At 28.7% G+C, this 18,911-nt stretch overlaps 2 protein-coding genes across 2 annotated transcripts; both read right to left on the bottom strand.

The window, feature by feature from the left end:
* Positions 1-777: 777 nt before the first annotated feature.
* Positions 778-3,651, bottom strand: LOC118064315 (odorant receptor 4-like). Its single transcript, XM_035078816.1, has 5 exons — positions 3,403-3,651; positions 1,475-2,077; positions 1,149-1,256; positions 949-1,095; positions 778-837 (listed from the first exon to the last, which is right to left on the bottom strand). The coding sequence occupies exons 1-5, from the start codon at positions 3,649-3,651 to the stop codon at positions 778-780; spliced, it is 1,167 nt and encodes a 388-aa protein (XP_034934707.1).
* A 3,220-nt stretch (positions 3,652-6,871) lies between these two features.
* LOC118064314 (odorant receptor 47a-like) lies at positions 6,872-18,353 on the bottom strand. Its single transcript, XM_035078815.1, has 4 exons — positions 18,160-18,353; positions 7,215-7,322; positions 7,009-7,155; positions 6,872-6,925 (listed from the first exon to the last, which is right to left on the bottom strand). Exons 1-4 carry the CDS (start codon positions 18,262-18,264, stop codon positions 6,872-6,874), a joined length of 414 nt encoding a protein of 137 aa, XP_034934706.1. The 5' UTR covers positions 18,265-18,353.
* Positions 18,354-18,911: the final 558 nt, after the last annotated feature.

Raw genomic sequence — 18,911 nt, 5'->3', positions numbered from 1 at the left:
TTAATTATCAATCTTGAATTACGTGAAAAGAAACTCACGTTAGTGACTCAGTAAGTGTTGAGGTTTCAGTACCAAATATTCTCTCAATATCTGGGTTTATTCCCCATGAAGTAAATTCTAACTTCTAAAAAATCGGTTATCCATGTTGAAAAGGGGGAAAAAATCGTATTACCGAAGATACAAATACCAATTGTATGTACTACATATACAGTTACAGTAAAACTTCACTACTCATACAGTTCCTTTTGCAGTCCGGACAAATAAGACCCATGAAAAGAACTTCAAAACATTGAAAAAAAAAACAAATGAAAAAGGATAACATAATTGAATATCTTTTTTGGTAATATAATGATCGTATCAAAAATAACTCCCTTCTTTAGGGCTGTACAGGGATGTACGCTAAGTATAAATAATGATAGCAAAAATCGTTGATAATGAGCATAAAATTCTAGTTTCAGGAAAGTCTATTACTTAAAAAATACTTACATCATTGAAAGCTACGTATATAAATTAAGAAATTACTAATATTTATCGAGGTTTAATTATTCTGTTTCTGAGAATTATCGTGGACTTTTTAGAAGAGCATTTTAAAGTATCATTTACATACTCAATTTTTATATCATTTTCATGTAAAAATGAAAAATAAGTGATCAATGGGGATCAACGGTGATGAAGGTGATAACAATGGTCTTATTGCTCAGTATCTTATTTAAAAGTACGAAAAACGTAATACTATTAGTTAGTTGGTTAATGAGAATAAAATCCGAATAATTAAAGTTATACTTCGGTTTCTAATGCTTGAAGTAGAAAAAAGTATGACATAGTTGTGTTCAAGATCTAGAAAAATCAGAAATACAGTGGATTATTAAAAATGAAATTTACTGTTAATGTTGAAGTTATTACAAATTTTGTAAACTATAAATAGAATTTGATTAAAAAAATATTTACCGTGACAAACATATCAAGCGAAACGACTGAAAAATTACAGGCTGTCAAAACTAGTGGCCTTTGCGTGAGCATGATGATAACGGAACTCATGAAACTTTTATTCCCATACCATTTGGAACAATACACGGCGGTGCTATAATTTTCACTCTGTAAAAAATTTTTTCAATTAATTTATTCTAATAAAAGAAGTATTTAATTACCTCAACTGTCAACTGAGATCCACTCCAAGAATATATGAAGGTTTGAAGAGTTTTCAGAGAAATCCATGTAAATAATAATCCAATTCTCCCTTTTGATATAGATTTCATCTATTAAACAATTTTTAATTAAGAATTCAAGTTTGTTTTCTTCAAAGAGGCTGTATCATTAATAATAATATCATATTGGGAACAATAATGTCAAAATAATTGAACCTCTCGAAGAGAAAACAAAAATTGATTTAAACCAGAAATGTATTATTATGTAAAAATTCCAGTTGGGTAGTTATAAAAAAGTCTTATGAACAAATATATGCTATTGTTCTTACATGTGTAATTTGGAACATCACAGTACACAATATGACTGCATTGGTAATCATAATCCATAAAATCATTGGCCCATACATTTTTTCAATCATATCTCGACATTTCATCAAATTCTGGTACTGGATTACGCATTTGCGTATGATGCTTTTATCGTTGTTATTTTCATCAACAAGTGATATATAGTGAGAAATTTCACGGAGTTGACCAATTATTTGGAATGCGTAGAAAGCAAAAAGCGAATCTACACTCGTAGTGATTAAACATAGAATGGTAGATGCAATAGTTTCAAAAATAAAATGCAAATGAAAAATATATCCACTTGTTGGAATGTTCCATGGATAGTTAGTAGGATATATTAGTGCGTATTTAGTTGGTTGAATGTGACGAGAATATTGTTGATAATTATGGTATAAGGGAAGAAAAACCCAACATCCACAAGAGTAAACTACTAGAATAATGAATACTATTGTTAATCGACGAAAAGTTGTCACATTGCTTAGTACTGTTTTTATGACATTTAGGTCTTGAAGTAAGTTTTTAAAATATACATCTAAAAGCTCGTGGAGATCATATATTTCTCTTCGATAAATGATCAGACATGTCATCTGAAAATAAATTGAAAATTATTTTCATTAATTATTGTTATTGTACAGAATCCATTGTTTCAGGAGGACGATGATGATGGGGAAGAATAGATCATGAAGATGTCACTCAAATTAGAATGAAGGTGCCAACATTGGATTCATCAATGAATTTTGTGCATCAAACATTTTACATATCAGCTTTAATTGAAGGTAAAAATTATACATATCACTAAACCTTTTTGTAAGGTCTTATATTCAACTGATTAAAATATTGATTTGATGCTTTCTCCACTGTAATTGAAGTGTAAATTTTTTAATCAGACTTTTTCAAATCAAATCAAAATCAAATGAACAGTTAATAAAAGTAAATTTATTGGAACACAAATAAGTTGAGAAAATAAAATTTGAAAAATGATAAAAAAGGTTTAAAATTAATAACAATACTAGTTTAAAGTAAAAAATCGATGGTCATTAATTTGTATAAATGCATGTAGTGGAGAAATTTGAAGTTTTTATAAAAATTTTCCCGAAAATATAAGTGTTGATATGAATTTCTAAAATTGCATCACAAAAGTTATATGAAAATATATAAAAATATTGGCCATACTCATTTTAATATAATTATATAAAAATGTAAATCATATGTAGTTTAATTTTGTGATACATAATTTTATTTAATTATATTTATATTTTCATAAAAATTTTTTTGCATAAAGTTATCTATGTTATTAAACATATTATTTTTGTGATTCTATGTGTAAAACATGAAAATTTAACTTTGATTCCAAAAGTTAAATGAGAGATATTTTTGTGGAAATTGTATGGGTAGTTGCAAAAAAATGTTTTTAAGGTCATCATGTTAGCTATTAAATGGAAGCTTGTTAAAGCCCAAATTCAATAATGTACAATGAATTACTTTCTGTTAATTTTTCTCTCTCATCAAAATGGTAAAAAAATATTTGTTACTTTATTCTATTATAAAAGTTTCTGAAAAATTATTAGCATTAAGATAAATTGAAAAAAAAAAATTATCATGATGTCATTTTACTAAATTATTGCATTCAGTTGGTGTTTAGAATTAAAAATCAAATGCAAATATACATATATATTTGCAATCTATGTTGATTTTGCTCAAAATAATAATTTAATTAACAACTTTTTATAAATTTCATTAAATAAAACATATTTTATTAAAAAACCAATTTATCATTTTTTGTCATAAAAAAAATCTGAAGAATTACATAATGCACTTTTTAAAATTTCATTTCCTTATTTTAATTGAAGATTCAGAATAAACCCTAGTAAAATAAAGTCTTCATAAAATAATTTCATTTAATTATAGTTACCTTCAGGACAATAGTCAAAAAAGCAGTTATTATACTCAGCCCTCTCGTCATTAAGTTAATATTGTCTGAATGTGCTCGAACAAATCCAAATATTACATAAGCCATACTAAACCCCACAACTATTTGTATATATGGTAATGATCGATAAATCACACTAGGCTTTTCCACTGGCCATACCCCTGTTAGTAATAGCAATTTTTTAACAACTTCTCTGTAAGTTAAATACTCCGATATTTTATTACTGGACATGTTTGATAACTCTATCTTTTAAAATTTATTTGCTGATAAAATGATTTAGCTGATAGGTATATTAGTGCTATTCTGAAGACAGTTAGATAGATAGTCCTGTGTATGATGTCATGGTGTACTCGAAAAAAGTTAAGCATGCATACAATTGTTTAGGAAGGGGTAGATACTCTAATAATTCATAGATCAATTTGGAAAATAACGATAATGACAAAATTGCTTGTATTAGTTTGTCAATTGTAATATCGATCGAAAAAATTCGTGTATGCACTGGTGCGTCAGTCACAATTCGGCCTCTGAACCGAACAAATAAAAAAAATAACGATATAGACGAGTTTTATCTCTTCCTATCTACTGTGTATAGTAGGCAGGAAATGTTCCTGATGAAAATATTATATCACAGGCAATGGCCACCAAGTTGATTGAAATTAGAAAAAATAACTTTCATCTTATTGCGAATGAAAATAAAAATTCGTGCCAGAAATAATCTAAACAAAAAATTAATCAACGCTTTATTCCAAGAAGGTAACGAATAAGATTTATAAACCTAGAATTTAAACTAATCAAATTATGATCTTAGTAATCAGATTTTGAGTTGAACCGAATTTTATTTAATTTTCATCACGTAATCTTGATAAGAAAGAATAATTTTAGAAGTTGAACTATTTGGAAGAATAGAGCAAAAACTTTCAGTACATAAAATTCATATCCACATAAAAATGGTGAAAATATTGAATATTATGAACGATAAATTACAAGTTATCCAAGTCATCATACCATCTATTGCGTGAACATGATAGAGCCAAAGTTAAAAAAGAATTTTTTGTGCAATTTCGTGCTATACCTCATTATTCTGCTATTTTCACACTATTACTAAATAAGTTTTCCAATTACCGTTACCACATTGCACTACATACTTTTTTGATTGCGCAATTAACAATAAGTTCTAGAAAATAATTGAAGATAAAAGTTATCTTACCTAAATCTCACTGCAGCGATATTTATTTCTCCAAGTTTAATCGATAATTTCGATCTAAAAGACGATTTATTTCTCTCATAATTAAAAAAATCTATATAAAATGCATTCAAAATGGCTCTTGACATCATGAAAATACCTAAAAAAAAAATTTTCAAAAAATATAATGTTCGTTAGCTCGGTATGTTTTACTGGTATCTTATAAGTATTCTTACCGTTTCCTTGGTTCTTTCGACTTCCTCTCGTTTTCGCATGAACCTCCATTCGAAACGGTACTTAAAAAGGATCTTTCTCGAGCCATGCTTATCGTATTCACTTCTTCAATTTGAGATGCTTTCAGGCCAATAGTTTCAACCTAGTTACCCAGAAGGTCGTTGGCTCTGTATACAGATATATCACTTGATCCTACAGAATTGTTTTTTTATTCTTTACTATTTTTATGTTGAATAAACTCTCTTTTTTTTAATTTTTTAATAAAATTATAATTGCAATTGTTTTCGATGGTTTTCAAATATTTTTAATCTTTAAGTATTTAATAAATGATTAAGCTATTGGAACTTTATGTATTTTGATTAAATGACCTTTTAATATGATGAAGAGAATGAAATTCCTTTTATGAGTTGATTAATTAATCTAAAGGCAAAGTTATTAACTGAAGTTGCAAGTTTGATAAAGCGCAAATATTGAATATCGATCGAATATCGAATAGCATCCTTTTAGCATCCAGTTTAATGTAGTTATCGTAATTGGTCGATGCTTACATTAATTTTGAGAGCAAGTTCATACGTGGTTGGAGTAAATGGTACTATCGACTAATTTTGCTTCTACTTGTAAAAATATTGAAGATCGATTTCTAATTTCATTAAAACCACCACAAACGTGGATACTTATGATTTTTTTTTTGAAATTATCTTTCTTCTCTTGAGTTCTCATAAACGAATTAGCTAGTTATTCTTTTTTTTAGTTTTTTCTGATAGTTGATTCTGCATAAAAAATGGCTAGATCGATTTTGCTGAAAATATAATCAATTTTAAGTTGCGTAATTATGCGTCCAATGCAATCGATACATCGATATCATTTTTTCTTCTCGAGATAATTAAGACGAAAAATAACTCTAAAAGCACATACATACAGGCACACACATAGCCATCTACTTAAAAACTGTTTTCTCTCGGTACCTTGAAACGTGAAGATATGTCGAAATTTGAGATTTACACAATTAAACCTATTACAATAACTTCCCACTAGGATGTTAACAATTATTATTGACAATAAAAAATATTAGCAACATACTTATAAATAGAAAGATGTTACAAAATCAATATTTCATTAGATTTTTCGATCTTCTTCATTGAACGAAATATTGATTATTGATTAAATTTTCAGTTACCATAGTAAAAATCAAAAGGAATCAACAATAGAAAGTATTTAATAATTGTATTTCAATATTTTAAAAAGATTATTTTATTTTAAATCTTTTAAATAAAATACCTTTTGTTGGTGTATACTGGATTGCTTTTAAAATACAAAGTGAAATATCATTATAAGAATCATCAAAATGGTAATTAAAAAAACATGTATTTAACGTTGTACGTATAACCTAGTAGTATATACGAAAATTGTTGAATAAATTTATTAGTATTTAAATATAATTACACTATTCGTATTTATATTTAAATATTTTTTTAGTATTTTTTAGAAGTCTGATCAATTATACATACACACATACATTTATTCGTTTAAAAAAAAAAGATATAAACATTTTAAGTTTTAAAAAAAACTTATCCGATTACAGTAATTTTGTATAGCGAAATTAATAATTATTGAGTTGGATTAATTTGAATGAAACTTGTCGTCCGGAAAATGCGTAATATAATGAAATGTTAATTTTTTCCTGAACAGAGGGTGTCAAAAATTTTAACTTGCGTTGATATTTACAATCTTAGTTTTACAGAGATGAATTATGTAAATTTCATGCATTAGTGTATTCTTTTAAGCTGGTGGAAATTAGTTGGAAAAGTTCTAGTTGTGTTATGTACAAGACAGAATTAATTTTCGTGAAACAGAAAGAAGCATGTTTTCATAAATTGTTTTGCTTTAACAAATTTAAATATTATACAACCCATCTTACTACTTAATCCTATTTGTCTTATAATAAATGAAGAAAATTTTTTAAGATGCAAATAAATTACTATTTTTTTATTCTTTCACATTTTTGTCGACAATCAACTATTATATAACAAATTTTTAAGCTTCCAACGTTTTTATAAGAAAATAATATGACACTGTTGTATTTAATATCTGAAAAAAGTTACATAAATAATAATATCAATAAATGATTAACTACGAACTGAAATGATCACAACTGATGGGTAAAATTTTACCTTCATAAAAATATCGACGGAAACGGTTGAAAAGTGACATGCTGACAATATTAATGGTCTTTGTTTAAGCATGATTATGATGGCTGTCATAAAACGTTTTTCTCCATACCAATCGGCACTATAAATAGCATTTCTATATTCTTCGCTCTGTTTAATAAAGAACATTCAGCTTGAGTTGCAGCTTTTTATTTTTTCATTTTTATTACCTCCATTGTTAAATGTGTTCCGCACCATGAATACATATAGGTTTGAATAACTTTTGTTAAAACGTAGGCGAGAATTCGAATTGCTCTTAGGATTGTTATAGATTTCATCTGTAAAGTTTAATTATTATTAATTACTCTAATTTATACTTTTGTACTGTAAAAAAAATTAATTTCTATAGTAGATAGACTATGAGAGTTCTACCGCACTTTTTTTTTTTCTTGGGATGCTGCGGTAGAACTCTCATAGCTGTGGACGCATGGAGTGGGGATGAATATTGTGGTAGAACTCTCATAGCTGTGCACGCTAAAGTGGGGGGTGAAGGTGTCTCTAAGGTTTTCATGGTAGAAAGCTGTAAACGTGAAAAGTGGGGGGTAGGGGGTGTCTCTAAGGTTTTCATGGTAGAAAGCTGTAAACGTGAAAAGTGGGGGGTAGGGGGTGTCTCTAAGGTTTTTGCGGTAGAACTCTCATAGCTGTGCACGCTAAAGTGGGGGGTGAAGGTGTCTCTAAGGTTTTCATGGTAGAACTCTCATAGCTGTAGACGTGGGGGAGTTCTTGGGTTTTGTTGGGGGGTTGAGGGGGGGATTCAGGCGTGGGAGAAAATCTAAGCATAGCCTTAGACGTGCATAGACATGCAGCTGCATGTCCTTAATTTGATATTAAGCAGCTTTCTTTGATAACCTATTAGAGAATAAATTTGAAAAGAAAATTAATAATCTTAAGTTGCTATGAAATCTAGAAAAATGTCCTGTGCGGGAAAACACAAGTAGAGAGGAAAAAACCTACCCTCTATTTATTGGGAGATTTGTTTTCAAAAATCACCAGTCTTGCTTCCGACATAAGTCTTGTAAAATTGTATAATAAATATGGGAAAGTGGTTGATAAGTGATCAGTTCTACAAGTTATACATTCAAAATAGACTTGCGTTAAATCAAACTTTATGTGCAAAAATTGAACAAACTGCGCCAGAAGTGTATTTAGAATTGAAAAAACCAAAACCAGGAATCATCGCTGGTGGATTTGCTTCATATTTATTGGGATATACTAATACATATACAGATATTGATTATTGAATTATTCATTATGAATGTTTTATAAAAAATGATGATATAGAACAACAAAATGACTACTACAAAATCAATTAATACATTCGAAATTGTAGCACTCATCACATTTCTGATATAAATGCATTTATGCATGTGTTTAATCATCAAAGAACACCTTCACAAGTTATTCATATACAAGTCACAAAAGAAACATTTGATGTGTTATTTGAGAATGATCAAATGTTTATCGAGCCATATTTTAAATTTATTGATTTGATGTTTGATAATACTATATGTAAAAAGGAAATATTACCATTTAGTGGATATTATTTTGATACAAATAAAAGCACAAATTATAATTATCAAACTAAGAAACGTCAAGAAAAGTACTCTTAACGTATTGTAAATTATGGAGCACCTGAATCACTTGTCGCCATGTGTTGCAGAATATTAAGCAATATAAATTGAAGAAGCAATGGGTCATCATTACCATCATCATCATCATAATATTAAATAAAAAAATTTAATTAAAGTTTCATTTTTTTAAATGTAATTAAAGCTGAAATTTTTAACAATGGCAAATTATCCAAAAATAACGCACATCATTGATATGGATGGCTTTAGAATAAATAAAAAATTCTTCTGTAAAGAAATGGCGTGTATTCAAGTTGAGAGCGGTGAGATATATTCAAGTCATTATAATATTGGAGAACATAGACTGTCATGAGAAGATTCTACATCAGCACGCTTCAATACCATGTTTATCCATGGATTAAAAATGGATAATAACCACAATCATCAGAATCAAGGAGCAATTGATGATTTCTTGTGTGGCATCGATGAAGAAGCAAGTTCTTTAGGAAATATTTAATAATTATAATTTTGAAAAAATGTATATGTTAATGTTTTGTATCATATGTACAACATTCAAGTTTGTGCGCTGATGTTATACCCGATGTTCCATATCCAAAAATTGAAATATCAATTATTACTTGATTTGATGTTGAAAATTTCAGGAAAAAATTTTTTTGTAAACCATCAGCAACGTAAATATATGTTGCATTCTGTAATGCATTCGTTATGACTTTTTTTAGATGATCATATGGAACTTCACCATATCCCCAATCAATTCCATGAATAGCATAAGTATCCCATGAAATTTGATTTTGATAATCGCACTCTAAAGATGCAAAACTTTGTGGAGGTTGAAACAACACAGTACGTTCTAATGATTTATCTTAGAAATTACTCAAAGAGTTGATAGAAAATTCTTTAACAACAAACTCACTATCCATAAAGGTATAACCTTGTACGTTTACCACAACAGTATTCATTTTTTGAATGAAAGAATGATCTTACTCGACTGAGAGTTTTAGAAATACTGATACATCATTCTTAAAATAAATTGAGGATTATTACGATGGACATTCGATTGTTGTTAGATAGTCATAGATCCTCCTCTCCCCTTCTACTTTCAAAAACGATGAAAAATTTCAAAGGAATTTATTTATTTAAAAAAAAACATAAATTAAATAGCTCCCGAATTGTGAGACTTGTAGTTTATTAGAGAAAACATTGAACATATATAAATTTATTAGTGATTACATTTTTTTAAATCTTAAATTTACATTGTTGCAGCGAACCAGTGAGGTTTTACACTGTTAGTTTCATAGACACGTCTCATATCCTCATCTAGAAGAACTTCAGGATGCTCATCGATGTGCTTATTGAGCATATTTTCTTGATTCAAGCGTTTGATTTTATTATCTTGAAGAATGTTAGGCGTAGTTTAAGCTGCTTCTGGATCAATTATTTGCGCAATTATTTTTTTTTGCAGCGTATGCTGTAGCTTCATGAGCGCTACATGAAAATTCCTCCGAATTTTCAATTGTGAGCATATCATCTCTCCTGTACATACTTATTCCTAGAGCTCCAATATCGATTTTCATATCATTGGAATCTATATATTCATTTTCCATTTTTATTATGCACACTTTGCCTGATGATTCTGTTATTGAATCCCATGAAAAATTGTATTTGTAGCGATGTTTGGTACATAATGCCCATAATTGTGTTATGAAGCATTCTTTCAGCTCACACCCATAGCAAAAGTCGACAATCCATGATTTTATTTCATCCTTATTGAATCGAGATGTTATATCTTCATCAGGGAGCATTTCAGGATGTGTATTAATGTAGGCTCTCAACGCGCCATAGCCTTCTTTAAGTAGAGAATCTATTTTTTGATCTTCAAGTATCTTAAAATTTTCCTGAAGACTTAAATTCTTTAAGTTTTCTTCAATATTTAAATTGTTCAATTGTATTACAATTTTTTTTCAAGCATATGCCAGAGATTCATGTACTTTTTCTTCTACATCAAACTCACTAGTTGATTTACTTATACCAATTGCAGTATGGTTTCCACAGTTGGATCGAATAAACCCAATATACAATCCTTCTTCTTTAAGGAATTTCCATGAATATCCAAATGGTCTCAAGTCCACATCATGTTCAAATGCTAACTCTTCCGCTATGTATACATAGCAATCTGCCGATCGACATATATGACACTTATTTTTTGGTAAAGAAGCCATGTCAGATAAATGATGATGGATAAATTTAACGATTAGTTTACAATGATTGTATTTCACTCACGATCGAAACGTAACTGATAGATTCTCGACTTTTAATTGGAGAAGGAGCATTAAGCTGCATGCCTTTTTTTAATAAATTATCAAAGAAACCTACTTAATGTTGAATTGAGGATATGTAGCTGCATGTCTATGCACGTCTAAGGCTATGCTTAGATTTTCTCCCACGCCTGAATCCCCCCTCAACCCCCCAACAAAACCCAAGAACTCCCCCACGTCTACAGCTATGAGAGTTCTACCATGAAAACCTTAGAGACACCTTCACCCCCCACTTTAGCGTGCACAGCTATGAGAGTTCTACCGCAAAAACCTTAGAGACACCCCCTACCCCCCACTTTTCACGTTTACAGCTTTCTACCATGAAAACCTTAGAGACACCTTCACCCCCCACTTTAGCGTGCACAGCTATGAGAGTTCTACCACAATATTCATCCCCACTCCATGCGTCCACAGCTATGAGAGTTCTACCGCAGCATCCCAAGAAAAAAAAAAAGTGCGGTAGAACTCTCATAGTCTATCTACTTTCAATGTATTTATTTTAATAATACAAAGAGAGATAATTATTTACATTAATAAAAAATAGCACTATGATATAACAAAGATCATTTTATAATTGTTTAAAAAAATCATAGAACTTACTCCAATAGCAAATTTTTTTTTATTTAAATATTTTTTATACGTTCACTTAATTATGATTGATATACGAAAATAGGATCATTAATCCTTAACAAGAAATCACGACTAGCTATTGTTACGTTCCATAACTGGCTGACAATCTCATAGTTTAAGTTGCGAGAAAGAACTTTTTCAACTTGCTTGGGAGCGGAGATCTTGCTTCAGGTTGGTGGTGATTATGAGATAGATAAGATATAACACAGAAATATTTATGAAATATTTCAGGATATTGATTTTCTACTATAGTAGATGCATTTTCACATATTAGATAACAACAAAGTATAAAGAACAAGCAGATAGGTTGTAAATGAATAAAATTACTCACGTTGAATTTTGATTTGCTGACCCCAAACGACATTGATTGATTAAATAAGTATGATGGTTAGATAGATACAGAGTTTTTTGATTATAAGATTTTTCGAAGTATACACACTTAGATCTGCGTTAAAAGTGACTACAATGTTAATCAAATGGGTGACGTCATATTTAACACACTTATCCGCATTAAAATAATGCATTTTGGAAAACTGGGATTTACAGTGCAGGTAACAGAAATTTTCTAAGTTCAACACAACATTCAAAATACAAATTCTATTCTTTAACCAAGAAAGTCGTGAAAATCCGAGCAAGGCTTGATCAACAAAAATTGGTAGTTGGAATCAGACTACTACACTGCAAATCCAAGTGTGTTATTCTAGTAGACACTTTTAACACATTAAGCCTCTTCAATGTTAAATGCCATAAACAAACTATAGATTTTAACACACTGTGAAATGTGTAAAAAGTGTCTACAAATCATGTCTTGTTTGTTTATGGACATTTTACATTAAACACACTTTACGTGTGTTATTTTAACACGTTTATGAAATCTTGGGATTTGCAATGTATATTCTGCTTAGTTTTCACAAGTATTTTGTACTGAATTTTTGTGTACTAACCCCTTTTTAAACTTCTCCTACGATTCCCCTTTGCCTATTTACCCCGTCCACGTAAATTTATTTCACATAAATTTCTGTATCTTCTTCGCTTGCGAACTCACTTAATGCTACATCCCTTACCTATTTTCTCTCTCTTCTTGGCTTAACATATCTTGACAAGAGTTCTTCACTTCGCTTGTGGACTTGGTTATTGATATTCCCTTCCTTCTTAAATATCTCTCAATAAACGTATCTCACACCACTCATTACCTTTTCTTAAAACACCCCTAGATAGAAGTATCTCACACTATTCACTACCCTTTTTTCCTAGCAAACATCCCTCAACAAAAATATCTCTGTCACTTCGCTCATCAAACTATTTCTCGTGTGATCCGTCCACGCTAACTCATTTTTTTTCCTCTCTTCTATTCTATCTGTTTTTTCTATTATTATCATTTTTTTTTTATTAATACAAGGCAAAATATTTAAATCGTAACACCATTTTTTGTCTAAAATCGTGCCAGTCCAAGTTAACCATGGCCCAATATTGAACCAAGACGGCCAGTCGTGTTTTCCTGCTAGTGATGTAGCCAATGAACATAATTTATGCTCTTTACAAACAAACTAACAAAAATCACTAAAAGTCCCTGAAATGTAGTAAATATTCATCTATTTTTAATTATAAAACCAACACTATTTGAATTAGTTTTATACTTATTGTTACAAATAATGAATGTTCGCTGATTCATTTTTAAAGAGCAACTAATAAATATCGATTATTATCAATAAGCTTTTTTTGTACGAAAGTAACTGTTTGATTGATGTAAAAAGAATTTTAGTGCATTGCTATAACTACTAAAACTACATTAAAAATTATTACACCGTCAGCAGCTTGGACATTAAAATTATCAATCAAAGATTTTAGTCCAAGATTTTCAAAACAATGATCAATGTTCCTTGATTGGTGTCTTTATAACAAGATTTAAAAATAAATTTAAAGCAACAAACATTTGTTGCGATAATTAAAACCACCGTACTACTATACTGTTTGATGATCTCTTCACTGTCCAAGTAGAAAGCAAGCTCTGGTTGAGAATGGTTAGACTCGATTATTGATAGAGCAGGAATAACTAGCTTTGCTTTTCAGTCGGAAAATAAACATTATTCTATCAATGTACTTGGCCAATCATTATAGAACTAATTACTTGTTGCTTTTTTTGAGAAATTACTTGTTGTCTTGTTCAATAAACAACAAAATGATGAATTATTATATAAAAATGTGTTAATTTTTTTAAATTAATTTTGATTATTTTGAAAAATACTTTTTTATACTTCGTAAAACTGTATCAATATCAATATTTTATTATCAATATTATTCAAATTCAATAATTTTCATTGCATTATTAGTATTTCCAGGTGACAAAACTACCATTTTACGAGTAATACTCATAAACACTTTTGTGTAATAATTTTTAATGTATTTTTCCACTACTACTACTACTACTACTACTACTACTTCTACGACTACTGTTATGACTATTTCACTACTTTTATCTGATCTAATATCATACCTGAGTAATTTGGTAAATTAAAGTACAGAGTACAATAGCATTAGTGATTATAACACAAAGGATAATTGGTCCGTAAATTTTTTCCATGTTGTCACGACATTTTATTAATGAAGAATATTGCGTCACACATTTCCGTACTATATCATCAATCTCCGATTTTTCACCGATGTTAGAAATATCATGAGAAATCTCACGTAGTTGTCCAACCATTAAAAATATATAAAATAAAAACAAACAGTCGACACTTACAGTTATAGTAAAAATCGCAACAGTTGCCATAGATTCAAAAATAAAATGCAGAAGAAAAATATTTCCAGTTAAAGGAACAGTCCAGGGATATGAAGTAGGATATACTAGTAACAGACGAGTGGGTTCGATGTGATAAATACTGTTATGGATTATTCTGTAGGCGGGAATTAATACCACAGTGCAGGAAGAGATACTAAGAAAAGTTATGAAACTCCAAGTCAATAATTGATACACATCGATCTTGTTTAAAACAATATTTGCGAATTTTTTAATTTTCAGAAGATTTAAAAAATGTTCATCTAGAGTTTCTTGGAGCTCAAAGATTTCCTTTCGATGTATTATCACACATGCCATCTTCAAAAAAAATATGTTTCCATATAACATAGTACAAAGACTTGTTTTAAAATAAAAATTACCCTAAACATTTTCATATAACAAAAAAATTAGCTCTTCTTTGAAGTAAAATGTATTCTTTTTATTATCAATTTTTTTTTTCTATATAGTAATAAATATTTGAATTATCAAATTTATGAAAAAATTATCAGATCTGAAATATTTTTGTTCAAAAAAATACATTTATATGTATTTGATTGAGTTCAAGAAGATTGAATGAGAACTGCGTAGACACAACATATTGCTTGTTTAAAAAGAACATACGTTTTGGAATTGTAAATATTCAATAATGCTTATGTATACATGCACGTGTCTATATTCACGCATAGATCTAATCAGATCTGATTGGATTTAAAAATGTCAATTACACCGAAAAAACAACGTAGTAAGATCTAAGTAGATTTGATTGGATTTAGTGATATGAAACTGAGCTGAATTTGACCAAATCTTATATTGATCAATAAAAGTCAGTTTCAGATTTAATCAAGTATACCTTGATTTCCAAGATCCAATAGAATTTAAAATCAATTTAGATTTGATCAGATTTAATAAAGTACCAATTAGGATCCCTATAGATCTCACTAGATCTGATTATTTTTTCAGGAAAGAACAAATTTTACGTAGTAATAATATCATTATTTTTCATTTGATAATGTCTCAGATTTGCTCAACTGCTAGGGTAGTTTTTATCAAAAACTTATTTCATAGATGAAAAAAAAAATTGAAAAGTGATGTAAATTTCTTTAAAGTACTCATAAAACTACATCCATATGTTGAACTTTGTTCAAAACAAAGCTGAATAGATTTAAAAGTTTTTCACTAAAACTTTACATAAAATGTTTCTTGACAAACATATAGTTAAAAAGTGAAGTTGTAATGAAAATGATTGATAAAAAAAAGATTTACCTTCATCGTAATGGTAGAAAAGCCTGTAATAACACTCAAACTTCTGGTAAGAGCTGCCAGAGTTTTACAGTAATTTACTGTAAACCGAATTGAAACATATACCATAGTAAGGCCTAAATACAGCTGGACATATGGAAATAAAAAAGCTAATTTACGAAAATGATTTGACCAGCCTATAAAAATCAGGAGTTTTTGATTGAATTTGCGATAATTCAGATAGCGATTTATTTGTTTATCCGACATTGTAGATATACTTTAAATGAAACTTATACCAATGAGTGATTTCAGCAAACTGATTATGTTAAAGCCTTTTAGGGTACCCTTACTAAGAGTGGGAGAGATACTATATGCAACTCTACTTGTCATTTTACAATCGATGTAATTGTGAAATTGTAAAAATGAGAAAAAAATTACATTTGATTTACTCCATTAGACTTTAGAATCGATCGATGAATTGAAAATGAGCATCAGAGCCACAGTCTTAATACAACATTCGAGTTGATTACTTCCTGAGAATTGTAGGACTTTACAGTTCTTAGTAATATGTTTTATTAGCTTTTCAAGCACATTGATGGTACCAAGTAAGCAGAATTGGTTTTGTTCTATTTTAAACACTAAACATAAAATAGTATTCAATATTTAATCAGTATCAGTGAGAATTAATTTTCCAAAAAAATATCATCAACGTTTTTTATGATCTATTATGTCTCTAGAGTTTTTATAAGAAAATAGTACGATATAGTGGTGTTGAGAATCTGAAAAAAGGTGTTAATTGTGGAATAATGTTAATAAAATAATTAAATATTGATCAATTTTAAAAAAAAAAAAAAAAAAAAAAAAATTTTTAAGATTACAAAAAGTCTTGTAAAAAAGTTCATTTACATTAAGTTTGTAATTTTTACACAAGATCAGTTTATAGGAATGAATTTATTAGAAAAAAAATTATACAAACATGAATATTTGCATAGAACATTTATAGAAATTTATTGAAATGTTTTCACTTGTGTAATTTAGATAAGATTGTAATTAAAATATATTACCTTAACAAAAATGTCAACAGTAAGAATTGATATTTTGCACGCTGTTAATATCAGTGGTCTTTGCTGCAGCATAATTATGATAGAAGTCATGAAACGCTTATTTCCATACCAATTAGCAGCATAAATAGCTTCTCTAAAATTTTCGCTCTGTTGGTAAAGTATTTTTACACTTAGATTGCAAATTTGATCTTGTCATTGTGTATTTGTTTCGATTACCTCCACCTTTAACTGAGTTCCACACCATGAATACATAAAAGTTTGAGTAACTTTTACAGCAATGTACGCAAAAAAATGCATTGCTTTCATGAATGTTAAAATTTTCATCTGTAATGAATCATTATATAATCATATCAACAGTATCTTTTTTCATTGGATTGAAAAAAAGCAAATTAGATATCAAGTTTATTAAAAAATATTTTTTTTATTATTAATAATTCAAATTATTATACCTTAGTCATTTGATGAATCAACATACAAAGCACAATAGCATTGGTAATCATTATACTCAATACTATGGGCCCATAAATTTTTTCCATCTTATTTCGACATTTGATCAGAATAGAATATTCAATTACACACTTTTTAATTACAACTTCAGGACTGCTTCTTTCATCAATGTGTGTTATATGATAAGCGATTTCCCGAAGTTTTCCAGTAATTAAAAAAATGTAAAATAAAAATAAAGAATCAGCACTTAAAGTGATTGTGAAAATTACAACGGTTGCTAGAGATTCATAAATAAAATGCAGATGAAAAACTAATCCAGTTAAAGGAACTGTCCAAGGATAAGAAGCAGGATAAATCAGTAAAAGACGAGTGGGATCCATGTGATAAATATTATTGTAAATAATTGTATATACTGGAATGATAATCAATATACCCGTCGACATACACAGAAAAATAACAAAATTCCATGTTAGAAATCGGTATACATCCATTTTCTTTAAGATGAAAGGTAGAACTTCTTTTTTCTCTAACAGTGTAAGAAAATTTTCATCCAAAATTCTTTGAAGGTCACATACTTCTTTTCGATTTATTATCACACATATCATCTTAAAAAAAATACTATATTAATTTATTCGAATAGTATACGAATAACATCTAGAGTACTCATTAACACATCTACTTAAAAAAATTGTCTGATTGTAATTAAGAAAAAAAATTATTCAACGAGATAATAGAATTAACGGAAAATTGATTCAAATATTTTTAAAAATAAACATTATTGATTAAATGATCAACTTGAGTAAATTTGTTTTAACAGATTGTTGGGTCATGAGCTTTTATCGAATTTTAATCAAACTTGTACTATTAGCAAAATAAATATCATCTTAATAGAGTTCATCGTTGTCTTTGGAAAATGAACTTTTGTCTTGATATTTATTCGTTTATTTTTCAACAAATCAAAAATTGAATCAATAAACATTATCATAACATTGATTAAAAATCCTAAATTATTTAGAAGAACATTGGAATAAATTCAGAGAAAAATAATTTACCTTAAGAGCTATAGTGAATAAACCAGTCATAACACTCAGACTTCTGGTTACAGCAACGATACTGTCACTATGAATTTTAACATAACGAAGAACAAGAAAGGCCATGGTAAGGCTCAAATATAATTGTACATGTGGAATAAATCGAATAATCTTACTAGACTGCTGCTCTGACCATCCAAAGAATAACAGCAGCTTTCGATTGAAACTACGATATGCTAAATAATCAGCTATCTTGAGACTTGACATTATCAATCAATGTGAACCTGTTCTAATGGATTATCTTAGCCAACTGACTACCTTAGAGACCAATAACCCTACTTGTTCTGCTGGAGTGGGGTTAATAAGTTACATATAATGAGACAAATTTATTTCAATCTATGTAATTGGAAAATATAAGAAGAAAAATTACTTTTGATTTACTCCATTAGACTTTAGAATCGATTGATGAATTTACAATAAGCAACCATGCCAGTCTTAATGCAACTTTTGAACTGATTACATCATATATGTTCTTTATAGTTCTTGATATAATGGTCTAAAAAGTTGCTGCATTTATTTGATATTAAGTAAAGACTAATTTTCGTGGTAAGAGTTAGAAAAAAACTTTTATTCATCATTCACAGAATATGTCTTAGTTTTCTTGAGCAATTCATTTTAAAATTTGAATTTAAGAATTTTTTCTACAGGTGGTAGAATTTATTAAATATTGTTAATAAAACATTTTTTAAATGATTAACCAGTTTTATTCGTAT

The sequence above is a fragment of the Chelonus insularis genome, unplaced genomic scaffold (assembly GCF_013357705.1).
Source record: "Chelonus insularis isolate UGA/USDA-ARS -01 unplaced genomic scaffold, ASM1335770v1 contig_17_pilon, whole genome shotgun sequence".
Lineage (NCBI taxonomy): Eukaryota > Metazoa > Arthropoda > Insecta > Hymenoptera > Braconidae > Chelonus > Chelonus insularis.
Note: the sequence above shows the minus strand (reverse complement) of the source record. Positions and strands in the feature narration are given on the sequence as shown.